This window comes from Pristiophorus japonicus, chromosome 19 (assembly GCF_044704955.1).
Source record: "Pristiophorus japonicus isolate sPriJap1 chromosome 19, sPriJap1.hap1, whole genome shotgun sequence".
Taxonomy (NCBI): domain Eukaryota; kingdom Metazoa; phylum Chordata; class Chondrichthyes; family Pristiophoridae; genus Pristiophorus; species Pristiophorus japonicus.
The window spans coordinates 76,330,078-76,358,010 of NC_091995.1; the positions used below are offsets into that span (position 1 = coordinate 76,330,078).

At 49.1% G+C, this 27,933-nt stretch overlaps 1 protein-coding gene across 1 annotated transcript; it reads left to right on the forward strand.

Moving 5' to 3' along the window:
- tefa (TEF transcription factor, PAR bZIP family member a) lies at positions 1-26,439 on the forward strand. Its single transcript, XM_070861649.1, has 4 exons — positions 1-263; positions 13,031-13,342; positions 14,714-14,937; positions 19,875-26,439. The coding sequence occupies exons 1-4, from the start codon at positions 149-151 to the stop codon at positions 20,088-20,090; spliced, it is 867 nt and encodes a 288-aa protein (XP_070717750.1). The 5' UTR covers positions 1-148; the 3' UTR covers positions 20,091-26,439.
- Positions 26,440-27,933: the final 1,494 nt, after the last annotated feature.

The window sequence follows — 27,933 nt, forward strand, 5'->3', positions numbered from 1 at the left end:
ATCAATGACATTTGGTGTTTTGCTGCGCGCAGATTGGCAGCTCATGAATATGGAATGAGCTGCTCGGGACACTGAGGTGAATGTTGGGTGTTGGGACTGACAGCTCCGGGCTCGCTGCGGACAAACATTCCGTTGTTTTCTAAAGAAAATGCACCGCAAGAGTCCGCAGGTCCCGGAGCGCGAGTCGCCGATGCTGTCCTCGTTCCCGGTGGTTTTACAGAGTCTGATCGAGAACCCGCCGCACAAACTGCTGGAAGATCAGGGTAAGGACAGGCTGGAACCGGCTTCAAAACAAGGCCGCGTCCCCATCCCCCTCTCCCCGGGTCACCGCTGGGTCCTACCGCCCGCCCCTGGGATCTACCGCCTGCCGGGTCACCGCCGGGTCCTACCGCCCGTCCCTGGGATCTTCCGCCTGCCGGGTCACCGCCGGGTCCTACCGCCCGCCCCTGGGTCCTACCGCCTGCCCCTGGGTCGTACCGCCCGCTGGGTCCTACCGCCCGCCCCTGGGACCTACCGCCTGCCGGGTCACCGCCGGGTCCTACCGCCCGCCCCTGGGACCTACCGCCTGCCGGGTCACCGCCGGGTCCTACCGCTCGCCCCTGGGTCCTACCGCCCGCCGGGTCACCCCTGGGTCCTACTGCCTGCCCCTGGGTCCTACCGCCCGCTGGGTCCTACCTCCCGCCGGGTCACCGCTGGGTCCTACCGCCCGCTGGGTCCTACCGCCCGCCGGGTCACCGCTGGGTCCTACCGCCCGCTGGGTCCTACCACCCGCCGGGTCACCGCCGGGTCTTACCGCCCGCCTCTGGGTCCTACCACCCCCCGGGTCACCGCCGGGTCTTACCGCCCGCCTCTGGGTCCTACCACCCCCCGGGTCACCGCCGGGTCTTACTGCCCGCCCCTGGGTCCTACCACCCCCCGGGTCACCGCCGGGTCTTACTGCCCGCCCCTGAGTCCTACCACCCCCCGGATCACCGCCGGGTCCTACCGCCTGCCGCCGGGTCCTACCGCCTGCCGCCGGGTCCTACCGCCTGCCGCCAGGTCCTAACGCCCGCTGGGTCACCGCTAGGTCCTACTGCCTGCCCCCGGGTCATTGCCGGGTCCTACCGCCTGCCGCCAGGTCCTAACGCCCGCTGGGTCCTACTGCCCGCCCCCGGGTCATTGCCGGGTCCTACCGCCTGCCGCCGGGTCCTAACGCCCGCTGGGTCACTGCTAAGTCCTACTGCCCGTCCCCGGGTCATTGCCGGGTCTTACCGCCTGCCGCCAGGTCCTAACGCCCGCTGGGTCACCGCTGGGTCCTACTGCCCGCCCCCAGGTCATTGCCGGGTCCTACCGCCCATCTGATTCATTCCTCCGGATCCACCCACGGGTCCTACCGCCCCCCCGGTTTCACCCCCTGGGTTCTCCTCCCGATCACCTGCCCAGGTCCTACTGCCCGGCAAGTTCAAACCCTCCCCCGGGTCCCACCACCTGCTCGAAGCACCCCCTGAGCTTCCCGATCACCGTCGGGTCCTGGTCTCTGTGGTCCGTTCCCTCAGGCTCCCCGCCCCCCCCCCCCCCAGGTAATGTGAAGATATTTAACGCTGGATGTGATGGAGGGGAATGTGGAGGCAACAAGGTGAGCAGGACACTGGGGAGTGGAGCAAATGATGGGTGTGGGGGCAACCCCGCGAACACTGGGCCAATCTCTGTCTGATCAATCCTCACTAACGTGGATACATTTTGGTGAGGTGAGGATTCTGGATCAAAGGTAATTTAATGGAGTTGAGATACAGATCAGCCATGATCTAATTGGATGGCGCAAGGGGCTGAATGGCTGCCTCCTGTTCCTATTTTGCCAAAGCTTTTAATAGAAACCCGCGACCTCTACCACCTAGAAAGACAAGGGCAGCAGGTGCATGGGAACACCACCACCTCCATGTTCCCCTCCAAGTCACACACCATCCTGACTTGGAAATATATCGGCCATTCCTTCATCGTGGCTGGGGTCAAAATCCTGGAACTCCCTAACAGCACTGTGGGAGAACCTTCACCACAAGGACTGCTGCGGTTCAAGAAGGCGGCTCACCACCACTTTCCTCGAGATTGGCAATAAATGCCAGCCTTGCCAGTGACGACCACAATCCAGGAACGAATTTAGAAAGAAAACATTTTTCTCAATTTAATCTTATGGGAAATGTCCTCTGACCATTGTATAAATTATTCATTCATCAAATTCTGTGCGAGTATTACAGACACTCACACAGGACTTTGCATTTAGGTCAGCAGGGAGAACTACATTTTATATTATAAACTTAGCTCTTTTGTCCATTCTCCATTATCCAGCATATACCACTTTCAAATCCTTTTGAAAAATGAAAGACTTGTATTTACATCGCGCCTTTCACGACCACCAGATATCTCAAAGTGCTTTACAGCCAATTAAGTACTTTCTGGAGTGTAGTCACTGTTGTAATATGGCAGCCAATTTGCACACAAGATTTCACAATAAGCAGTGTGATAATGATTCAGATAATTTGTTTTAGTGATGTTGATTTGAGGGATAAATATTGACCAGGACACCGGGGATAACTCCCCTGCTCTTCTTCGAAATAGTGCCATGGGATCTTTTATGTCCACCTAAGAGGGCAGACGGGACCTCAGTTCAACAAGAGCAGCAGGCGCATGGGAACACTGAAAGACGGCACCTCCGACAGTGCACCACTCCCTCAGCTGGAGTGTCAGCCTAGATTTATGTGCTCAAGTCCCAGGAGTGGAATTTGAACCCACAACCTGCTGACTCAGAGGCGAGAGTGCTGCCCACTGAGCCACGGCTGATACTGACCAGGCTTCCTCCACCGATATGATTTGTTATCGGTTTCGAGGATTGAGATACTTGTACTGCTTGTGTGCAAAATGATTGAGGACTGTATTGGGCTTGTATACACATCTAAGCCTCTGTTGTGTATATACAACAACCTGCTGTAGGAGTGCCGTCTGTCTGTCTTTTCAGTGAAGCAGTTTGGTTTTATGAAGTTGTCAGTTGCCAATTTTGACCAACAATGCACTGACTGTTTTTATTTTTAATGTGTGTTGAAGCCTGGGTTCTGGCTACTGATTGCTTCCAGGTGACTCTTGTTCCAAAGTGCATATTTGTGGACATTGCATGAGGATAGGATGAGGCGCAGACTTCGTGTGGTTGAACAACTAGTTCAATATCCATCCAGGGCTTGGTTATCAGAAATGGTCAGGGTATTGAGGAGAAGCTTTGGAAGTATATTGCAGAAAGAGGAGAGAAATGAATAAAATACATTCGCGTGAGCATTCACCCTATCCTTTTTTAAAAAAAAAATAAAAATACTTTGTCATGCAAGCAGGCACAAAAATCTCAGCTCAGAGTCAAAATCATTTAAGAAATAAAAGGTGGATATGCTCAGCGGGCCTGGCAGCATCTGTGGGGAGAGAAACTAAGTTAATGGGCCTGCTATTTAGCTCGGAGGCGGGGAGGGAGCGGAACTGTTTTGCGTTCAGGAAAGCCAGAGGACCTGAATAACATTTTGTCTCCATTTTCCCGGCCGCCACCAGTCAGCTTGAGCTGTTGGGCGGGCAGGTCGGCACTAGGCCATGGGCAGAGAGCGGGAAGGCTCAAGGGGATATTGGGGGGGTGTGGTGGGGATGTGGTTGATCAGAAGGGTCGCAGTCGGAGAGCACCGAGGAGGGAGTGAGTGAGGGATTGGTTAGACTGGAGGAAGGGAGGGTGCGCGGGGGAGGGTGGGAAGATGAGCTGAATCCAGCAGGTAACATAAGAATTAGGAGCAGGAGTAGGCCATTCGGCCTTTCGAGCCTGTTCCGCCATTCAATGAGATCATGGCTGATCTTCTACCTCAACTCCACTTTCCTGCACTATCCCCATATCCCTTGATTCCCTTTATATCCAAAAATCTATCGATCTCTGTCTTGAATATACTCAAAGGCTGAGCCTCCGCAACCCGCTGGGGTAGAGAATTCCAAAGATTCACCACCCTCTGAGTGAAGAAATTCCTCCTCATCTCAGTCCTAAATGGCCGACCCCTTGTTCTGACATTGTGACCACTGGTTCTAGACTCTCCAACCAGGGGAAGCATCTTCCCTGCATCTACCCTGTAAGAATTTTGTATGTTTCAATGAGATCATCTCTCATTCTTCTAAACTCTAGAGAATATAGGCCTCGTCTACTCAATCTCTCCTCATAGGACAATCCCCCCATCCCAGGAATCAGTCTGGTGAACCTTCCATGCACTCTCTCTGTGGTAAGTATATTCTTACCTAAGGAGACCCAAACTGTACACAATACTCCAGATGTGGTCTCACCGGGTCCCCTATATAATTGCAGTAAGACTTCTTTACTCTTATACTCAAATCCTCTTGTAATACGGGGCAACATACCATTTGCTTTCTTAATTATTTGCTGCACCGCGGAAAGGCACTTAACTGCTGGATCACACAGTCCTCGCTTTTCTTTTGCTGTCTGGTTTCCCGGCCAGCCAGGGTTGAATATAAAAGAGAGATTAAATCTGAGGCACGCAGACTCATAATATTTAAATGACCGGCCCACCTCCTGGGAGAGGATTGGTTGTCCACCCCCCATTCCGCCTCTGTTAAAACCGAATGTGAGTAGGTTAGGGTCGGGTTTAAGCTCTCTTATCATCTCGCCTGATCCAAACCTATCAGTTTTTTTGGAGGGTGGAGCGGGGGTTAAAATTTCCCATAACCTTCCAGGTCGCTGATCTTTCGTGAGAACTTGGTGCAAGGTCATCGACCTGAAACGTTAACTCTCTTTCTCTCTCCACTGATGCTGCCTGACCTGCTGAGCATTTCCAGCATTTACTGTTTCTATTTACAACAGCTGCAGTATTTTTGCTTTTGGATCGTTGAGCAAAGCCTTGCTGCTGATGCAGTCAGAAAGCTAGCTGGAGCCTTGGGGTGTACCAGGGAGTGATAGCATGACGGTATAGCTGTGAATCCTTCATCTACCCCAACTATACTGCTGTAAGCAGGCACCTAATAGAAACGGCAGTGGTCCACTCGAACCCAGAGGGAGGGTCACAATGGGCTTCTCTTACCTATTCAGTGATTATATATTTGTCAGCCGTGGCTCAGTGGGTATGACTCTCCCTCCGATTCAGAAGGTTGTGGGTAAAGGCCCAGTCCAGGGACTTGAACACTAAAATCTAGACTGACACTCCCAGTGCAGTGCTGAGGAAGTGCTGCACTGTTGGAGGTGCCGTCTTTCGGATGAGATGTTAAACCGTGGCCCCGTCTGCCATCACGGGTGGATGGAAAAGAGCTCATGGCACTATTTTCGAAGAAGAGCAGGGGAGTTATCCCTGGCTCCCTGCCCAATAGTTATCCCTCAATCAACGCCACAATAATAGATGATCTGGTCATTTATCGGGTTGCTGTTTGTGGGAGCTTGCTGTGCACCAACTGATTGCTGCGTTTCCTACATTACAACAGTGACTACACTTCAGAAGTACTTCATTGGCTGTAAAGCGCTTTGGGACATCCCGTGGTCATAAAAGGTGCTATAGAAATGCAAGTTCTCGGGCTGGATTGGGGAGCTGTTGTGGGCCCTCTTGGCCAGAGGAAAATAAGGCTTATAGAAAGAAGTGTCTCCTCCCAGTTTCACTTCCTCCCTCCCCACCAAAAAAATGTTTGCTTTTAATTCGAGGCACGTTAAAGTGGGATTGTACTAGGAAGTGGCTTCACGGTGGCGGAGGTGTAACAGAAACAAAATACTGTACTGAAGGAAGTGAAATAGGGATGTCTGGTAGTCGTTAGTCAAATGATGTGTGGCAAGATCAAAAATGCAGGTCCCAGTTTGAAAGTGTCGAAGACCCCCTCTCTTTCCCCCCGCCTTTTCTCCCCTCCCCCACCCACCCCGTGACAGTAATCATTGTTTCCTCCATAGATGCTTTTACACAATTGAAAGGGGACAGACAAAAGGGCATTTTGTGCCTGAGAAAGCAGAATTGTCCAGAGTTGCAGCTCTGAGTAAGACATGAATGAATGCTCTGTGACAGTGACTTCCTGAAATTATGTATCTGAGCACTTCAATTATGGGGGGGAGAAAAACTTCAGATGAAAAGAAAGACTTGCATTTCTATAGCGCCTTTCACGATCATGTCCCAAAGAGCTTTACAGCCAATGAAGTATTTTTGGAGCGTAGCTACTGTTGTAATGTTGGAAACGCAGCAGCCAATTTGCGCACAGCAAGCTCCCACAAACAGCAATGTGATAATGAACAGGTAATCTGTTTTTAGTGATGTTGATTGAGCAATAAATATTGGCCCAGGACACCGGAGACAACTCTCCTGCTTTTCTTTGAAATAGCGCCACGGGATCTTTTACATCCACCTGAGAGAGCAGACGGGGCCTCGGTTTAACGTCTCATCCGAAAGACGGCACCTCCAACAGTGCAGCGCTCCCTCAGCACTGCACTGGAGCATCAGCCTAGATTTATGTGCTCGAGTCCCTGACTTGAGTCCCTGACTTGAACCCACAACCTTCTGACTCAGAGGCTAGGGTGCTACCCACTGAGCCACGGCTGACTTTACAAGAACATTAATATGTGCATAGATATTTCTCATATAATTCCTTTAAAAGTGCAAAGTAAACTCTCTCAACTCATGACCATATGATTCTGCACTGGTAATGTACATTGAGTCTGTAGTGTGAAAGCATAAATGTTTATTCCAAGTAGAATACAAGTTAATCATATGATAAAAGGCTGTTTGCAGATGTTGGGGCTCTCCAGTGACTGGTTAACTGTATCCTGCAGACCAGATATTTTAGGATCTCTCATGGCAGACTGGATTCCGAAGAGATACTGAATATTAATGCAAGCTGTAGGTCAAGGAGACATGGATCAAAATTTGGACAAGAAAGTTGAATGCATAATGAATATATAACGTCTTCTTGCAAAGGGTTGGCAAACATCTGGATTGTCCTAACCACTGAAGAGTCTTGGTTACATTTTTGACTGACTGGGCACAGAAGTAAATTGTGGTATGAGGTCTGAGACAGTCCCAATGGAGTGGTTGGGTTCTGCTTCCCCTGGCTGGAGAGTCTAGAACTAGAGAGCACAATCGCAGGATAAGGGGTCGGCCATTTAAGGCTGAGATGCAGAGGAATTTCTTCACTCAGAGGGTTGTGAATCTTTGGAAATCTCTATCCCAGAGGGCTGTGGATGCTGAGTCTCTGAATATATTCAAGGCTGAGATCGATAGATTTTTGGACTCTAGGGGAATCGAGGGATAAGGGGATCGGGTGGGAAAGTGGAGTTGAGGTCGAAGATCAGCCGTGATCTTATTGAACGGTGGAGCAGGCTCGAGGGGCCATGTGGCCTACTCTTGCTGCTAATTCTTGTGTTTTATTTGGCATTCTTAAGCAAATTAGGACATATGGGAGGGTAGTTTAATGATATCGGGTAACTACGGGAAGTGAATTTCCTCAGTTTCTCCACACAAACCAGGAAAACTCCAGGATTGATCCTGGTTTCCAGTTGATCTCCGAGGCTGTCACGCTGCTGGTTCTCAAAGCAGCCTTGCAACGGGGATAGCAACACGGCCCATCACATTTTACAGTAATCTTCTGCTGGCCTTTAGCAATTGTCTTTCATTAAGTCATTGCCCAACATATGAAGGAAGCAATCGAACAGCATTCCATCTGTTGATGGAGAGCTGGACCTGTTTCTGGCTGGAGTGGACGTCCCCTCTGGCAAAAAGCAGGTAACTGCAGTGAATTCAGGGCCAGAATGATCTCCTGGATTCGTTTCGATTGCCGGGGGAGTGGGGTTGGAGAGGAAGTTCCCAGATTCTTTTCCCCCCCAAATTGGTCCGGGTTTTTAAAATCTGGGTTATTGCTTCGCCCAGGAGATCACATGGTTTCGGGTGGGGTGGGGAGTGTATATATTGTGATACACAAGGTGTCACAGTTGTGTGGGACAGGTTGGATGTAGCAGAGGGTCTTTACCTGTCCATCATTATTCGCATTGGCCCAGATGATTGATCAGTGGATTACACTCAGAAACTGGTCTTGATCTCTGAGCACACCCTAAAACCCGCAGTAACAGTTGCATATCTATCATCAAAGATTATATAAAAAATAAGAACAGAATAAATGACTTTAAAATGGAGGCTGAAGTACTGATACCTTGTGTATCACAATACTCCCCACCACACCGGAAACAATGTGATCTCCTGGGAGAGGCAACAAACCAGATTTAAACTCGGGCCAATTTGCAGGGGGGGGTGAAATCTCTGGACTTTCTCTCCGACCCCCCGCACGCCCCTCCTCACCAGATCATTGAAACTAGTCCAGGAGTTCACTCTGGCCCTGTTAATTCCACGCAGTACCTCCCTTTTTGTGTAAGTGGTGATCTCGGCACCAGCTAGAAGCAGGTCCAGCTCTCGCTTGAAGGTACTACATGTTGAACCTCCCTTATCCGGAATCCTCGGGACCTGGATTTTTCCGAACGAGGGGTGGTCACATTAAATTGGATGGTACGGGTACTGAGCAAGGGGCTATCGGGACTGGCTGGCTTGGGGCTGGGAGCGCGGCAGAGAGATTATGGGGGGAGGGGGGGTTGCGGTGGCTCGCGGGGTCAGGCCCGCGATTGCGGGAGCAGGCACTGAGGAAGGACTTCAATTTGTTCATGCCGGAGTTCTGTGCATGCGCCGCCCGGTGGTCAGGAATGGTTCTGGACGAGGGGGGTTCTGGATAAGGGAGTTCTGGATAAGGGAGGTTCAACCTGTAATTATAGTCGAAAACTCCTTGCACACACTCTCACAATACAGCTAAATGTACTTGTGTATCTTTACTTAATATCTGCCACCGTTCAATAATCAAGGAAGTAAAGGCCTCACATTGATCAAAAACCACTTGTACACGCTACTTTTCACCTTGCCATTTTAGCTGTGCAAATTATTATTGCGATTAAATGCCCATCCATGGTGGCTATTTGCTTTTCATTTACTAATCAGAAATGCAATTAGCCACATCTAGATTCCGAATTATCCACATTTGGCAAACAAATAGGGCAACACTGCCCTGGTCGCATTGTCCGCTGCCCTTTAAACCCTGCTTCAGATGGAGACCACACTTGGGGGCTGAAATTGCCCCCTTAAGAGACGGTAATGGGGCGGTAAGGCCTTTCCAACCAGGGGCAGGCAGATGGGCAGACCCTTCTGAAATTGCCCCCAGGCCGGAGTCAGCGGAAACGGGTTGCCATCCCATCTGGCACACGCCAACTCCTTCCCGCCTGGTGGTGACCCCTCTCCGTCCGCGAGGGAGATTGCCCCGTGGGAGCGGATCTGCCGTTCGGTGCCCCCGACAGTTTTCCCAGCGGGAAGCTGCCAGTGGCTGGGCGGCGCATCTGCCCTTAAAAGGGGAGGGCGCTCTGCCGTGGCCGCCATTTTATTTTAATTGTCGGCCGACTCTGAAATCGGCCCAACAATGGCGGCCACGGGTTCGGCTGGGCCTCCAGCTGGCAGCCCCGCACCGCCCCCTTGGGTGCTGGACCGCTGGCCCGTCCGAAACCCTCCCTGGTGGCCCAGTGGGCCTTCCCCTTTAACTGAAGGGGAGGGACGTTGCTCGCGTCAACCGAGTCATTGCGACACTGATGACACCGACTGCTCCACCATTGGTGGCCGTGCCTTCAGCTCCCAAGACCCTTAGCTCTGGAACTCCCTCCCTAAACCTCTTTGCTTCTCTACCTCTCTTTCCTCCTTAAAGATGCTCCTTGCCTCTTCTGCCCCAGTATCTTATGTGGCTTGGTGTCAAATTTTGTTTTATAATGCTCCTGTGAAGCAACGTGGTACCTGTTCAGGTGTTGGCTGGAAAGTCCATGAGAGAGGGAAAATCAGGCCAAGGTTCTTACTCAGGCAGTAATCCCCGATTGGCTAAGAGTGAGATTGGGACACCTTGGGCAGGGGTCACTAGTCCCCAGGGCTGTCTGGAAGCCTCCTGACCACGATGATGAGTTACCCAAGGCTTCCATAGAACGAAAGCCAGCACCTTCAAACATAGGAGAGGGCTAAAGCAATTTCTGATCATCTCAGTCCTAAATGGCTGACCCCTTATTCTGAGACTGAGACCCCCTAGTTCTAGACTCACCAGCCAGGAAAATATTCTCTCAGTATCTACCCTAAACCTCTGAAGAATTTTATACATTTCAATGAGGTCACCTCTAAACTCAAGGGAATATAGGCCTAGTTTATGCAATCTCTCCTCGTAGGACAATTCCCCCCCCACCCCCCGCCCCCATCCTAGGAATCCGTCTAGTAAACCTACATCGCACTCCCTCTAAGGCAAGTATATCCTTCCTCGGAATTCTCTACCCGAGAGGGCTGTTGATCCTTAGTCGTTGAATATATTCAAGACAGACCCGTACCGACCCGACCCCCTCCACCGCCAACCTGCTCCATCGCTGACCCCCCCCCCCCCACCCCCCAGCACCTCGGCCCAGGCATATCCGGACTCGGGACATCAGAAAGATGTTCCGAAATCCGGAAATACCCGAAATCTGGAACTGCCTCGGTCCCAAGGTTTCCGGATTTCGAACGCTCTAGCTGTACTTTAAATCTATGCCCCCTGGTTATTGACCTGTCTGCTCGGGGAAATAGGTCCTATCCACTCTATCTAGGTTCCACACAATTTTATACACCTGAAAGAAAGACTTCGAGGGTCAGCACCCGCCACATCAGCCGGCCACACATTCCAGAGGCTCACTACTCTCTGGGAAATGGAGAACTGTCCAACGCCCAGTCCATTCCTACTGTTGCATGGTTTAAACTTGTGTCCCTTGGTCCTCCCCAATCTCTTAAACTGGAATAACCTCATTGCTGTACACGTCACGGACCAGGTCAGGCTCGGCTCTGATTTTTGGATAGCCTTTGGCTGTCCACTATTGAGGTACACGCGTGAATAATGGCTCGTTGGGTAAGGCTGGATATCCATTGCTGCCTGTGGAAGTGCCCCAGTGAGGGAGTAAATGGCCTTCGGAGAGAAGGGAAGAAAACTGGTGGGCAGGGGAACGATGAAGTACTATTTAACTATTTAATCATGGCGAGTATGACATACCTGAGTAAGATATTGTGCATCGCCGAATTCCATTGCTCTACCATTGGCGGCCATGCTTTCAGCTGTTTACGGCCTAAGCTCTGGAATTTCCTCTCTCAACCTCTCTGCCTCTCTCTCCTTTAAGATACTCCTTAAAACCCACCCAAGCTTTTCGGTCACTTGTCCCAATATCTCCTAATGTGGCTCGGTTTCAAATTGATAAAGTGAATCGCCTTGCGATGTTTTAATACTTTTAAAGGCGCTATATGAATGTCACAATTTTAAGATGCTTCTCTGCTGGAAACTGAAGTTGACTTGTAATTTGAGGCCTCTACCATTCCCAAACAACAATGATGTGTGCGTGCGTGCACAAACAACACTTGACAGGATTGGCGTGACTGTGATGCTTCATTTATGGTCAAATAGCCTGCTGGCACTGCAGGTAACCAAGAATGGTTACTCGAGGAGATGCCACAGGGGGCTCAGTGATATTCAGACTATTCACATGTGTAAATTGTACAGCAAAACACAGCTGTTCATTTTTAAATTGAAATGCTTTCTACCAACAGCAGAGAGACAAGCTTGCCTGGTTATTTCAGCGGGTCAAGGCAGCATCTGTGAAGAGAAACAAGTCGATGACCTTTCGTCAGAACTGGCAAAAGTTCAAAATGTAACAGATTCCGGTCACCTGTCACTTTAATTCCCCGCTCTACTCCCACTCTGACCTCTCCGTCCTCGGTCTCCTACACTGTTCCAATGAAGCTCAACACAAGCTCGAGGAACAGCACCTCATCTTTCATTTAGGCACTTTACGGCCTTTGGGACTCAACAGCGAGTTCAACAATTTCAGACCGTGACCTCTGCCCCTTTTTTGTTCCCTTTCCTTCTTTTTTTTTTTTACAACACCCCCCCACCCCTCTTTCCCCCCCCCCCCGCTTTTTAATTTTGTTCTCTCTCTCTTTCCCATGGCAGCTGGTAATTTATTCACACCCTATCTAGACTCATGTTTTGTTTCCTAACTTGTGCCATTACCATCTCAATTTGGCCCATCATCCCCTTTGTCTCTCAAATCTCTCCTGCCTTCCACCCTATTACAGATCTTCCCTTTTGGTCTTTACTCCCCTCCCCCTTTCAGTGCCCCCTTGCACTTCCGCAAGAATCTGTAACGTCTCGAACTTCTGACGCAGGGTCATCGACCTGAAACGTTAACTCTCTTTCTCTCCTCAGATGCTGCCTGACCTGTTGAGATTTCCAGCATTCTCTGTTTTTATTTTAGATTCCAGCTTCTGCAGTATTTTGCTTTTTAAAAATTATTATTAAGAACTGGTTGGTTTATTAACAAAGGTTTAACAATCACACTACACATTACCAGTTCACCCACCAGGCTCACAACCTCCTGCCTCATCGTGGATCCCCTAACCCAACTGACTGGGGTTTTATTGAGTCTTGTGAACATCATTGGGATTCAGAAGAATGAGAGGTGATCTTATTGAAACGTATAAGATTATGAGGGGTCTTGACAAGGTGGATGCAGGGAGGATGTTTCCACTGATGGGGGAGACTAGAACTAGAGGGCATGATCTTAGAGTAAGGGGCCGCCCATTTAGAACTGAGATGAGGAGAAATTTCTTCTCTGAGGGTTGTGGATCTGTGGAATTTGCTGCCTCAGAGAGCTGTGGAAGCTGGGACATTGAATAAATTTATGATAGAAATAGACAGTTTCTTAAACAATAAGGGGGTAAGAGGTTATGGGGAGTGGGAGGGGAAGTGGAGCTGAGTCCATGATCAGATCAGCCATGATCTTTTTGAATGGCGGAGCAGGCTCGAGGGGCCGTATGGCCTACTCCTGCTCCTAGTTTCTTATGTTCATGTGACTGGCTAAGCCACTCACAATTCAACAGCTCTACAACTATTTTAGTTGATAACAATAATCAAGTGCCTTTAATTTTTTCAGAGAAAGACAAGGACAAAGCGAAGAGTGTGGATGAAGCAGCCGGCAGCACCGTGGTAGCCTCAGCCTCCCTCATGCCAGCCATCTGGGACAAGACCATCCCGTACGATGGCGAGACCTTTCACCTCGAGTACATGGATCTCGACGAATTCCTGCTGGAAAATGGCATCCCTGACAGCCCCAGCCAGCTCGAGCTGCAGGACTCGCTGGACGATAGCCTCCTGCCAGTGGTGGAGTTGGAAGGCAAGGCGTTGTCCCCGACTCTGTCCTCTCCTGGTTCCAGGAGCATGAGGTACCCCACGGCGGATAGTGATGGTGGGTGCCGACTGACGTGCAGATTAAATGCTTGGATTGAGTGTTGTGCTTCCAGACCTGGATTCAAATTCAGTCCAGAGCCACAGGACGAAAGTCTCCTCTATCTAAGACCGAATGCGAGATTGAATGTATTTAAGGCGGAGATAGGCAGATTTTTGAACGATAAGGGAGTCGAGGGTTATGGGGAGCGGGCGGGGAAGTGGAGTTGAGGCCAAGATCAGATCAGCCACGATCTTATTGAGTGGCGGAGCAGGCTCGAGGGGCCAAATGGCCAACTCCTGCTCCTATTTCTTACGTTTGGCCAGTCTCGGCATTGTTCCAAGTAGAGACGGGGGCCCATAAGTATAACATTACCCTACTTGCTATATTAGCAATCTCCCTTGCGAGGCCAAAAGATGGGAAGTAGGGGGGGCAAAATATCTTGTTGGCACTTGTAGCAATATTCTTCTGCAGTTGGGGAAGAGGTCGAGCTGAACTGTCATTGCCCTCATGCGATGAAATAGCAAATCTGCACAGCTCGCACTGTGGCTCCTTGGTGAGGTTACAGAGGGGCAGCCAGCATCTGTGATACCATTCCCAAAAGCAGGAAAGAGCGGGGGGGGAGCGGTGGGGGGAAGAGGAATGCCAACCAGAGTTGACTGTGGATCACGGTATTCAGATAACGTAACTTTCAACAAAGACCTTTTGTGTTTGCTGTTGCAGGTTTAATCCCCCTGAATGCCTCATCCGAGACCATAAGCTTCAACACAGAGGGTGTCATTTATCAAGAGTGTTTTAAAAATGTCCCGTTCCCCACAAGCCACTAACCAGCCCCGGGCAGATCTATCTCTGCATTGTATTTCCACAGTGAAATCCCACAGAATAAAAGTTGTTTTCTGTGTGTTTTCGCGCCCTGACACCTTTAAGGGAAATGAATCCTTAAATAAAACCCTTGCCGATTTTTGATCTGTTTCCCCCTTCCATAGTGGAGGCGTGCCGAGGCTAATTGCTGTAACCGTGTTGATCCGGGCTCAATATGGATCGACTCCGCACTGAGCGGTGTGCCAACCAACAAAACCAGTTTAAGATTAACCTTGGCTTCCTATCGCAGTATCCCGAGGAACGAATTGTGCTTCTTTCAGTGCAAGCTCCTGGTGCGTGTGAGCACACACTGATGTTGTAATCGGTTATTTTTTTAGTTGTTAGCTAATTTGTTTCCTGGTGCATGCATTGTCATGGTGTGAGATTAATCTGATGTGAAATGTGGGAGGAACACCAAATCTCGAGCATTTATGATCTGCTCACAAATGATCCCTTGAAGTTTTTTTTTAAGGATTTCAAAGGCAGTTTTTCTGTAACCGATCTCTGTACCTGTGCTCTCCCACATTCCAGATTCTGACGGGGACAATTCTGACCGGCAAACTCCAAGCCCTGCTGACCTGGAGACGATTGACGTGCTGGTGAATTTTGAACCGGACCCCACAGACCTGGCGCTGTCCAGCGTCCCCGGGGGCGAGCTGTTCAACCCTCGCAAGCACAAATTCTCGGACGAGGAGCTCAAACCGCAGCCCATGATTAAAAAGGCCAAAAAGATCTACGTCCCAGACGAGCAAAAGGTATCTGTCTGCCCACCTCTCTGCTGCGGCCTTGCAATTCAAACCCTGCAGCTCATGGCTGCTCCTGCTCCAGACTCATCACACGATTGTTGACAAGTTGATTCCTGGGATCCTGTGTGACACAGAGAGAAAGAAAGACTTGCATTTATGTAGCGCCTTTCTTGCCCACCAGACGTCCCAAAGCGCTTCACAGCCGATGAAGTACTTTTTGAAGTGTAGTCACTGTTGTAGTGTAGCAAATACGGCAGCCAATTTGCGCACAGTAAGCTCCCACAAACAGCAATGTGATAATGACCAGATAATCTGTTTTAGCGATGTTGATTGAGGGATAAATATTGGCCCCAGGACACTAGGGAGAACTCCCCTGCTCTTCTTCGAAATAGTGCCCTGGGATCTTTTATTTCCACCTGAGGGGGAAGACGGGGCCTCGTTTTAACGTCTCAGCCGAAAGACGGCACCTCCGACAGTGCAGCACTCCCTCAGCACTGCACTGGAGTGTCAGCCCTAGATTTATGTGCTCAAGTCTCTGGAGTGGAACAACCTTCTGACTCTGAGGCAAGGGTGCTTTCAACTAAGCCACGGCTGACACAGCTGCCCCGCTTGCTCTGAGTGCGAGCTGTGTAGTGTGTACAACGGCCGAGAGTTTTATGAACATGTATGCAATGAGCCCTGTTAGTACACACACCAGAAACACCACCTTTTTAAATTCACAATTACACATTTTCTTCCACTCTGGTCACTCAGGCAAATGGGAAGAGGGGAGAGAAAAAAAACATTCGATTGTTCTCAATGTGATCATTAGGATTTGAGCAGGATGTGACAGTCAGTGTGTGAAATACTCGGACTGTGCAGCACAATTCTGGAGTATGTGGATATTGGGTGAGAGCAGGATCGAGCCCAGCCCTCGGGCCAGTACGGTTAAATAACCTGTCGATACGAAAAGTCTTCATTGCATTAAAAATGGCCCCTCCCTTTTGAAAGATATTATTGAATCTGCTTCCACTGCCCTTTCAGGCAGCACATTCCCGATCACAACTCGCTGCGTAAAAATAAAATCCCTTGCCAACTTCCTCCACCCCTCAGTTCTTCTGCCAATTATCTGCTGAAGGAAGCCTGTGGTGATGGAAGGTGAATTAAAGCCAACTTGGATACTTTAACTCGTGTCCTTCTCGCCACACTTTATTATGTAAACAGTTTGGCTGTTCTGTGTGTAAGACTATTGCTCTGCGATCACTCGCTGGTTTGGGAAGTACAATCTGGCCTAGTTTAAGAGTTTGGGCTGGCGATCCTGCCTCCGTGCCTGTTTTTTTTTAAAACTCTAAACCACCTTTCAATAGGCAGCCAGAAACTGTTCTCCAGGCCTGTGACGCAGCCTCACTTGTAACAGATCCGAGTGGTTATGGCTCCCACCCTTTTTCACAAGTTCAGACCTCATTCACTTTGTCTCTGTGGACGCATCGATCACACCGATAGTTTGGGATCTTGCTGTGTGCATGTTGGTTCCCGAGTTGGCCGACAAAACAATAATGACTGCATTTCAAAAGTAATTTACATAAGAACATAAGAAATAGGAGCAGGAGAAAGCCTTTCGGCTCCTCGAGCCTGCTCCGCCATTTAATAAGATCATGGCTGATCCGATCATGGACTCAGCTCCACTTCCCTGCCCGCTCCCCATAAGCCCTTATCTGTTAAGAAACCGTCTATTTCTGTCTTAAATTTATTCAATGACCCAGCTTCCACAGCTCTCTGAGGCAGCGAATTCCACAGATCCACAACCCTCAGAGAAGAAATTCCTCCTTATCTCAGTTTTAAATGGGCGGCCCCTTATTCTAAAATTATGCCCCCTAGTATCCTATCAGTGGAAACATCCTCTCTGCATCCACCTTGTCAAGCCCCCTCATTATCTTATACGTTTCGATAAGATCACCTCTCATTCTTCTGAATTCCAATGAGTAGAGGCCCAACCTACTCAACCTTTCCTCATAGGTCAACCCCCTCATCTCCGGAATCAACCGAGTGAACCTTCTCTGAACTGCCTCCAAAGCAAGTATATCCTTTCTTAAATTTATTGGCTGTGAGCAACTTTGGTACCTCCTTGAGGAGATCAGCAATCTTTGTGCGTCTGTCTCCATCTCTAGCCATATGTATATCTCTGTATCTTTGGTTGCATCTCTATAGCTCTCATAGATATCTCAGTATCTCTGTCTATTGTATAGGACCATGGTTCTGATGAAAACCTTAATGGTATTAGTCACTAATGCCTCAGAGACACTATTGGGTGGGGGTAGGGTGGGGGGGGGGGGGGGGGAGTTCTGTTTTGTTTTAAAACTCTCTCGCGCTCTCTCTCCCTCTCTCGCCGTTCTTTCATCGTCGCTGGGTCAAAATCCTGGAACTCCCTCCCTAACAGCACTGTGGGAGCACCTTCACCACACGGACTGCAGCGGTTCAAGAAGGTGGCTCACCACCACCTTCTCAAGGGGCAATTAGGGATGGGCAATAAATGCTAGTCTTGCCAGCGACGCCCACATTTCGTGAATGAATCTTTAAAAAACCCAACCTGATGTCTTGCACATTAGCAGGGCTCACTGGATAGCAATCAGGAGCATTTACCCTAATGTCCTTCCTTCTCAGTGCAGAGAGCAGGAGTAGACCATACGGCCCCTCGAGCCTGTTCCGCCATTCACTAAGATCATGGCTGATCTTCGACCTCAACTGCCCTTTCTCAATGACTCAGCCTCCTCTGGGGCGGAGAATTCCAAAGATTCACAACCCTCTGAGTGAAGAAATTCCTCAGTCCTAAATAGCCAACCCCTTACTGCGATCGGTTGTAATCAATACCTAAGATAATGCCAAACAGACTGGGAACTGAATCTGGGATCTTAGAAACATAGAAACATAGAAAATAGCGGCAGAAGTAGGCCATTCGGCCCTTCTAGCCTGCACCGCCATTCAATTAGTTCATGGCTGAACATGCAAATTCAGTAACCCCTTCCTGCTTTCTCGCCATACTCCTTGATCCCCCGAGTAGTAAGGACTTCATCTAACTCCCTTTTGAATATATTTAGTGAATTGGCCTCAACTACTTTCTGTGGTAGAGAATTCCACAGGTTCACCACTCTCTGGGTGAAGAAGTTTCTCCTCATCTCGGTCCTAAATGGCTTACCCCTTATCCTTAGACTGTGACCCCTGGTTCTGGACTTCCCCAACATTGGGAACGTTCTTCCTGCATCTAACCTGTCTAAACCCATCAGAATTTTAAACGTTTCTGAGGTCCCCTCTCATTCTTCTAAACTCCAGTGAATACAAGCCCAGTTGATCCAATCTTTCTTGATAGGTCAGTCCCACCATCCCGGGAATCAGTCTGGTGAACCTTCGCTGCACTCCCTCAATAGCAAGAATGTCCTTCCTCAAGTTAGGAGACCAAAACTGTACACAATACTCCAGGTGTGGCCTCACCAAGGCCCTGTACAATTGTAGCAACACCTCCCTGCCCCTGTACTCAAATCCCCTCGCTATGAAGGCCAACATGCCATTTGCTTTCTTAACCGCCTGCTGTACCTGCATGCCAACCTTCAATGACTGATGTACCATGACACCCAGGTCTCGTTGCACCTCTCCTTTTCCTAATCTGTCACCATTCAGATAATAGTCTGTCTCTCTGTTTTTACCACCAAAGTGGATAACCTCACATTTATCCACATTATACTTCATCTGCCATGCATTTGCCCACTCACCTAACCTATCCAAGTCACTCTGCAGCCTCATAGCATCCTCCTCGCAGCTCACACTGCCACCCAACTTAGTGTCATCCGCAAATTTGGAGATACTACATTTAATCCCCTCGTCTAAATCATTAATGTACAGTGTAAACAGCTGAGGCTCCAGCACAGAACCTTGCAGTACCCCACTAGTCACTGCCTGCCATTCTGAAAAGTACCCATTTACTCCTACTCTTTGCTTCATGTCTGACAACCAGTTCTCAATCCACGTCAGCACACTACCCCCAATCCCATTTGCTTTAACTTTGCACATTAATCTCTTGTGTGGGACCTTGTCGAAAGCCTTCTGAAAGTCCAAATATACCACATCAACTGGTTCTCCCTCGTCCACTCTACTGGAAACATCCTCAAAAAATTCCAGAAGATTTGTCAAGCATGATTTCCCTTTCACAAATCCATGCTGACTTGGACCTATCATGTCACCTCTTTCCAAATGCGCTGCTATGACATCCTTAATAATTGATTCCATCATTTTACCCACTACCGAAGTCAGGCTGACCGATCTATAATTCCCTGTTTTCTCTCTCCCTCCTTTTTGCTGTCTGTGTCTGTGTACCACAGTAGATGGTATGCCAACCCACAGAGCCATGGAAACCTCAGGCACTGTATAAATCCAAGTCTTTCTCAATGGACGAAATGCTGGAGAGTCACCAACAAGAGAGCTGCCACCTTTTAGGAAAGGACATTTGTTTTTAAAACTTCACAAAACTGGCCTGGGCTGGTGCCTTTTTTAATATATATTTATTATATTATATTGTTTACAAATCCCTCCATGGCCTCTCCCCTCCCTATCTCTGTAATCTCTTTATCGCCCCACAACCCCCCCCTCCCCCTGAGATGTCTGCGCTCCTCAAATTCTGTCCCCTTGAGTATCCCTGATTATAATCGTTCAAACCATCGGTGGCCGTGCCTTCAGCTGCCTGGGCCCCAAGCTCTGGAACTCCCTCCCTAAACCTCTCCGCCTCTCTACCTCTCTTTCCTCCTTTTTTAAGATGCTCCTTAAAACCTACCTCTTTGTCCAAGCTTTTGTAATTTCTTCTTGTGTGGCTCGGTGTCAGATTTGCCTGTGTTTTTTTTTGTCTTGTAACACTGACGCGAAGCGCCGTGGGACCGTTAAAGGCGCCTTGTAAATACAAGTTGTTGTTGTATTTCTTTAAGGATGACCGATACTGGTCCAGGCGCAAGAAGAACAACGTGGCAGCGAAACGCTCGCGAGACGCCCGGAGGCTGAAGGAGAATCAGATCACAGTGCGGGCTGCCTTCCTGGAGAAGGAAAACTCTGCCCTGAGGCTGGAGGTGGCTGAGCTACGCAAGGAAGTGGGACGGTACAAGAACATCATCTCCAAATACGAGGCCAAGTACGGAGCCCTGTAAGAGACCTTCAGCTGTCTGGGTGTGGGGGGGAGGAGGAGGAATGATTGTAAAATTATTCCCACCAAAGGGACGGTCCATAACCTCTGTTATTTTCAAAAGAGCACAGCTTACTCTTCTCAGCCCCACCCCCCCCCCCCCAAAAGAAAACAAGTAGATTGACTTTAAAGTTGAACGGCCAGATATATTCATGAAACATTTCTCCTCCAGCCCCCAACATTATTTTAGTTTGAATAAAATGTCGTACATCTTGCTGTCCCTTCGGATGAGACGTTTAAAAGTCAGGGACTCTATGATCTCCTCTGTTTAAAAACGGGGAGGTCGTAGGGTTTGATTTTTGGAAGAATGAGGTTAAAACGCGCTACCATCCTCTTAAACCCATCCTTTTGCAGTACCGGGCTGCTCAAAATAGACATTTTGGTCATGCTAAAGGAGCTTGGGCTATGACCTTTCATATCCATGTCTCCAAAAAAACTAATTGAGTCCGCAGAAGTAGGCCAGACAGCCCCTCGAGCCTTCTCCGCCATTCAATAAGATCATGGCTGATCTGATCTTGGCCTCAGCTCCACTTCCCTGCCCGCTCCCCATAACCCTGCCGTTCAAAACTCTTGTCTGTCTCCACCTTAAATATATTCAGTGACCCAGCCTCCACAGCTCTCTGGGGCAGAGAATTCCAAAAATTCACCACCCTCTGAGAGAAGAAATTCCTCCTCATTTCCGTTTTAAATGGGCGACCCCTTGTTCTGAAACTATGCCCCCTGGTTCTAGATTCCCCCACGAGGGGAAACATCCTCTCTGCGTCTACCTTGTCAAGCCCCCTCAATAATTTCAATAATTAAAACTAAGCGCTGGGGCAGATATTTCTGTAGAGAGCTCAGCACGTTGGCAGAGCAACAGGCCTGGTGCAGGTTGAACATTATTTTTTTGTGGTGGTTTGTTTTAATTTTTTCCTCCCTCAAACATCAAGTTGTAACACAATGGAATAACTTTGGAGATTTAGAGGTGCAGTAGCGAGGGGATGTGTGGGGGCTTTAAGGTGGGAATTCATCTTGCTCGGTGGCAATGTAAGTTGTGAGGAGGATGCAAAGAGACTTCAAGGGGATATAAACAGGCTAAGTGAGTGGGCACGAACGTGGCAAATGGAATATAATGTGGAGAAATGTGAAGAAAACTAGAAAAGCAGAGTATTTTCAAATGGTGAGGGATTGGGAAATGTTAGTGTTCAAAGGGACCTGGGTGTCCTTGTACAGGAATCACTGAAAGTTAACAGGCAGGTATAGCAAGCAATTAGGAAAGCAAATGGTATGTTGGCCTTTATTACAAGAGGTTTTGAGTATATAAATAAAGAAATCTTACTGCAATTATCATCATCATAGGCGGTCCCTCAAAGCGAGGATGACTTGCTTCCACGCCAAAAAGGGATGAGTTCACAGATGTTTCAATGAAGGACCTAATATTCCGGATCCCGAACTACATGTTGAAGGGTGGAAGATGCCTGTGCGTGGATTTTTTTAACGTGTGGTGGCCGTTGCACACCATCCACCACACGGGGCTTGACAGAGCTAGGTCTTGGTCCAGTGGCAAGGGTTAACCAAGACGACTGGAAACCAGCTCTACTGCACGGACCTAGTGCGCGCACATATCGCAGTGTGGGCTGGCCCTCTCCTCTCCTGGGCCCCGGTCACTTCCTTCTACAACTCACTGCAATTATATAGGGCCCTGGTGAGACCACACCTGGAGTATTGTGTACAGTTTTGGTCTCCTTACCTAAGGAAGGATATACTTGCCTTAGAGAGAGTGCAACAAAGGTTCACCAGACTGATTCCTGGGATGGGGGGGATTGTCCTATGAGGAGAGATAGGCCTATATTCTTTAGAGTTTAGAAGAATGAGAGGTGATCTAATTGAAACATACAAAATTCTTACAGGGCTTGACCAGGTAGATGCAGGGAGGATGTTTCCTCTGGCTGGGGAGTCTAGAACCAGGGGTCACAGTCTCAGAATAAGGGGTCGGCCATTTGGGACTGAGATGAGGAGAAACTTCTTCACTCGGAGGGTGGTGAATCTCTGGAATTCTCAGCCAGAGGGCTGTGGAAGCTCAGTCTTTGAGTGTATTCAAGACCGAGATCGATAGATTTTTGGATATTAAGGGATATGGGGATAGTACGGGAAAGTGGAGTTGAGGTCGAAGATCAGCCGTGACCTCATTGAATGGCGGAGCAGGCTCGAGGGGCCGAATGTCCTACTCCTGCTCCTAATTCTTATGTTCTTATTGTTATGCGTCTAGCTGTGGCACTGACGTTAACTTGTCCCCTTTATTTTAAGTGATTCGTGGGATTTAGAATGTTTCAGCCCCACCCCCCCCCCCCCCCCCCCCCCACCCCCCAACCCTCTCTCGGAATGGACTGAACAGACCCATTGGGACAAATGGTGTAAGCAAGTAGAAAAAACAACTTTTAAATGTGTCTGTAATCTGAATGTGCTGCTGTGTGAGGAGTGCGTTGTATCATTTATACTTTCAGTATTTCCTTCTAGTTTATCCCCCACTTCTACCTGAACACCTTTCACACTGCAGGGCTCTCTGTTGCTATCAGGAAACCTCCCGATACCCTCTTGGACGTTCAGCTTTCGCTCCTCCGGGTACTAGGTGAAGCAGGGTCAGAGGGCAAAGGCTAACAGGATCAGAAAGCACAGCCAGCATTTTTAAAGTCATACATTCTATCCTTTTATTTTTTCTATTTCTGTTGTCCACATTCCAGCGCAAACTGCCTATGTAGACGTGACTTATCAAACCTGGGTTAAACCACATTGAGAATACCTTGCACAGTTCTGGTCTCCATATTACAATAAGCACATTGGAGAAAGTGCAAGAAAGATTCACCTGGTCGATACCAGAGGTTATAACCGATCAGGAAATATTGAACAGGCTGAGGGGAGGGGGGGGAGCAGTGACTTAATTGAGGTCTTTATAAATCATGAGTGTGTTAGGGTAGACGTAGAGATGATGTTTCCACTTGTGGGGAGGACAAAACTAGGGGGCCATAGATATAAGATAGTCACCACTAGGGAATTCAGGAGAAACTTCTTTACCCAGAGAGTGGTGAAAATGTGGAATTCGCTCCCAATGTTCCCATAATTTTTTTTTTTTCGGATGCGTGGCTCCTTTAACATACTGCGCATGCGCGTTTTTTCCCATTGAAGAGCCAGTGGGCCGGCTGCGTGGGAGCTGCAGAGAGCTGTGCAGCCGCGCAGCTTAAAGGGAACCTTGCTTCCTACCACGGGGCGGGGGTAGTTGAGGCAAATAACCTAGATTAATTTAAAGGGAAGATAGATAATCACATGAGAGATGAAAGGAATAAAAGGATATGCTGCTAGGGTCAGATGAAGATCCTGACGTCTTCCTCGACTCCGAGAGGCTGCCTATGAAGAGATGAGAAGAGGTGGGAGGAGACTGGTGTGGAGCATAAACACCAGCACGGACCTGTGGAGCCGACTGACCTGATTCTGTGCTGTAAATTCCATGTATTTTATGTGACCAATTTACAGGCACAGCTTTCACATTCAATTCCTACGTTTATAACTGAAAAAGTTGACACGAGCGTGTGCCGAGGGAAGATTTTTAATCCAGACTAGTGTGGTGCATCATTCACGAGGGTCCTGATGTTCCAGGTCCCGAACTTCATTTTGAAGGGTGGAAGATGCCTGTGGGCGTGAGTTCTCTTAACGTGGGGTGGTCGTTGCACACCGGCAACCACATGGGGCTTAGCTGAGCGAGGTCTTGGTCCAGTGGCAAGGGGGTCCAAGACGATGGAGACCAGGCACTGCTGTATGGGCCTAGAGACCAGGCACTGCTGTATGGGCCTAGTTGCCTACGGTGGGATGTGAGCTGTAAGCTCGGCACTGAGCAGCGCCTTCAGGAGAGGTGGTGGGAGATCTGAGGTGTGAGGGGTGGGGATGAGAGACGCTGAGGCCTTGCTCCATTTTAGCTTCTCGAAGGGTGGTGCATACTGGGATGGCCTCGGGAGGTTTTAAGAGTTCTGAGTCTGAAGTGTCTGCTTTGACCAGGATGGCAAGAGCTTGGATCAAAAAAAAAGTTTTTTTTTTCTTTTTAAAGGATTTGTTTTGCAAATGTAAAACCTGGATTATTCCAGATGTCAAATGATTAAGGTTTAGCTGTTCATACACTATCCACACTGACGCAGCGAAACGTGTGAACCAAATGAAGCGAATGTGAAACCATGGTTCAGCCTTTACCTTTTGTCCTTTTCCGTGTGCGTGTGTGTGTGTGTGTGCGTGGCATATTCCCCACATTGGGGTTGCCAACAATGCTCCCACTAAGGAGGTTGAGCCTCCCTTATCCAGAACTCCCTTATCCAGAACTCCCTTATCCAGAACTCCCTTATCCAGAACCACGCCTTGTCCAGAACCACCCCCGGCCACCGGGTGGCGCCTGCGCAGAACTCCGACATGAACAAATTGAATAAATTGAAGTCCTTCCTCGCTGCCGACTCCCGCAATCGCTGGCCTGACCTCGCGATCCACCGCGACACCCCCCCACCCTCCATGAGCTCTCTGCCGCACTCCCAGCCCCAAGCCAGCCAGGTCCGATATCCCATTGCTCAGTACCTGTACCATCCAATTTAACGTGACCACCTCTCGTCCAGAAAAATCCCTTATCCAGGTCCCGAGGGTTCCGGATCAGCGAGGTTCAACCTATAACCGGGAAGGCCACCAGCTTTTACACTTTAAATGCCGCGCATGTGCAGAAACTTAAAGGGACAGGCCGCGCAGAACAACGCACAGCTTACAGGGAGCATTTGTTGCCAACCCTCCTGGATTGCCCTGGAGTCTCCAGGAATTGAAAAATAATCTCCTGGACATTGCTGGGAGCAACACCCGGGAAAGAAATCTTAGGGGCATTGTGTTTTTTTTTTCATTTATTCGTTTAACAAAATATTGCAGTTGGGGAGGAGGCTGTTTCACTAACGGCCATGATTAATCCAACTGGGTAAGAAAGAGGCTCTTCCCTTTCCAATCGGCCGTGGGAAGACCATGGAGGATGGACCAATGGGGAGAGTGTGGGGGGGCGGGGTGGTTCGAGAGGTGGGAGGGGGGGGGGGAGGGTCATGTGATGAAGCCTGCAAGATTCCACCCAAACAGAGTTGGCGACCCCCCCACCCCACAGAGAGCCATCTGACCGAGTGCGCCACACTCCCAAAGCAATCCCCCTTCACGCTTTTTGGTTGGCTGGCAGGACTTGTGGTCCTGTGCATGAAAGAGGCCAGACCTTTCCTAAATATATCGAGAGGTGCCAAATGGCGGATTTGCACCATGGGGCCAGTGAGCGCGTGAAAGATAAAGTGAAGGACTTTTCCTCCATCAATCCTTTTTTGCCGCTGTATCTGTCGTGTTGAGATTGTTACGGTATCTGTAAGTGTGACTGGTACTGATGGGGATGGGGGCGGGGGGCCAATGGCTACTGTTAACTTGGCTACTCAACAAGCTAATTAGGCCATGATGTGGTTGTATTTAATGTGTTACGATAAAAACACTGGTCACACAATACCTACACTCCTTGCTGCAGGATTTTTTTCTTTTGCTCAATAACTTTTAACCGTTTGCTTGTTTGAAATGCTGTGTGTTTAATAAAATATAAAATATATCTTGTATATGGAATCTGTGTCCTGGCACTACCACTGCTATGTAATTAGATTTTATGTGGATCGGTATATAAACCTTCAAGAAAGCATTTTATTTCAGGGATGTTCCAGCACAGAATCGCAGTGGTTCTCTGCCTTTTTAGTTATTCTACGTTAACCGACAGCTTCGCTACTTGATGCTAAAAGGGTGCTGGGTTTTAAACTTTCAAGGTTAGCAGTGAGCAGTGGAGTGGGTTTAAAATATCCATGTTCTGCAGGCACTTCGAGTCATTGGCTTGGTTTTTCTCGATCACGCAGTGTGTTCAGCTGGAGAGCGGTGATAACGCGCCTGCGTTTTAACCAGCTAGTCCCCCGAGGGATGGGTGGGAGGAGCTGGAAGGACCGGACTCCCGCGCTCCGTTGCTGATGCAGCCCACCTGAAGTCTGCGTCCCTGAGTTAGGAAGAGGAAAAATTGGCCGGCCAGCCCTCCCCTCCCGCCCTCAAATCCACACTCCCCTGGCTGGCTGAAAGGGCCCTCTCCGAAATGACTCTGCCAGTTGAATCCAGACCTTGAGTGGGCACATGCCACAGCTCAAAGATGTGTCCCACTCCCCAGTACTCGTGTGACCCAGCATAGAAATTCAGACCAGGAACAAGTTTGTAAACAGTATCAAAGTGCGGTGCTCCACTTTGCTTTTTGAGATTGTGAGGAGTGTGGGCGGGGGGGCGGGGGAGAAAGAGAGTTGTGGGGGAAGGAAAAGGTAGGAATAAGTCTAGTGATCCCTAGTTAGCGATGCCCAATGCGACGTGAAGGGGTGGATGGCTGGTGAGGGGAGTGTCGAGCCTGGTTTCGATACCCTATTGCACTTGAATAGCCTCACACTTGTAGAGGGTATTGGACTCTGAACTAAGCCAGCAAGGAGGAGGAAGAGCAGTGAAAATACTTTCTCAATCTGGGGAGTTGTATATTGGTATTTTGCATTTGTACATTTGGACTATGGGTTTTGCTGGGTTTAACCATGTGACTTAAACAAACCCTAGGCCATTTGGGCTTGGGGGCGAGTGTGCTGTCTCAGCCACTGGGTAAAGTGCTGTTGGAACCGAGTGCATTAGGTACTGTCCGCTCACCTCTGGGCCCTGGGGTCAAACCCACACTCCTCTCACTGGCTGAAAGGACCCTCTCCGAAATTAAAATGCATGTTGAATCCAGTCCTAGAGTGGGCACATGTCCCCTGGTTGGAGTGCCGACAGCTAGGGGGGAGGGGGGCGCATAGTCTCAGAAGAAGGGGTCGGACATTTTGTGCTATCGGGCACAGGCCACTAGTGTGGGAAGTGGCGTGTTGGTGCTGGGGTCCAGATTAGGAGCTTTCCCCCGCATCCAACTGACGAGCTTTTAATGCCCACAATGGAGTGTGTCCCGCTCCCCAGTGCGGTGTTCCACTTTGCTTTTTTGAGATTGGGAGGAGTGTGGGCCGGGGAGGGTGGGGGGCGGGGCAATGGAAACAGGTAGGAAGAAGTGACCATCCATCTTGCTTTGGTTAGATTGCACCACCTGCTGGCTGTGGCGGGTAGTGCGAGGCCAAGGAGGGTTGGATCAAGGGAGGGAGTCAGTGAGGCAGAGGGAAAATAGTTTTTATAAAACCATGTCTGGGTCAGATGTGGTGCACAATGTGTATATGTTAAACCCTGTGATCTCTAATACAGTATCTGTATAAAATGTACATTCTAGCTGTGACTAATGTGTAAAAGTTTAAAAAGTCTATTTTTGATTCTGTTCTTTTTAGAACAATAAATGGGTTTAAAACCTCACTCTGTATTTCTTTCCCCATTTTTTATATATATATAAAGGCTTATAAAATAATATGATATTCACTGATGTTTGCGTGTGTGTTTTTCTCTCTTTTAACAAGCGGAATTATAAGCAGTGGAAGGAATGGTCTGGAGCTTGAGTTACTTGGTCGTCATCTGTTTAACCCTCGCTCCGTCACACCATCAAGGTTGACACTTGAACATAAGAAATAGGAGTAGGAGTAGGCCATACAGCCCCTCGAGCCTGCTCCGCCATTCAATAAGATCAACTCCACTTTCCCACCCGATCCCCATATCCCTCGATTCCCCTAGACTCCAAAAATGTATCGATCTCAGCCCTGAATATATTCAGAGACTCAGCATCCACAGCCCTCTGGGCCAGAGAATTCCAAAAGATT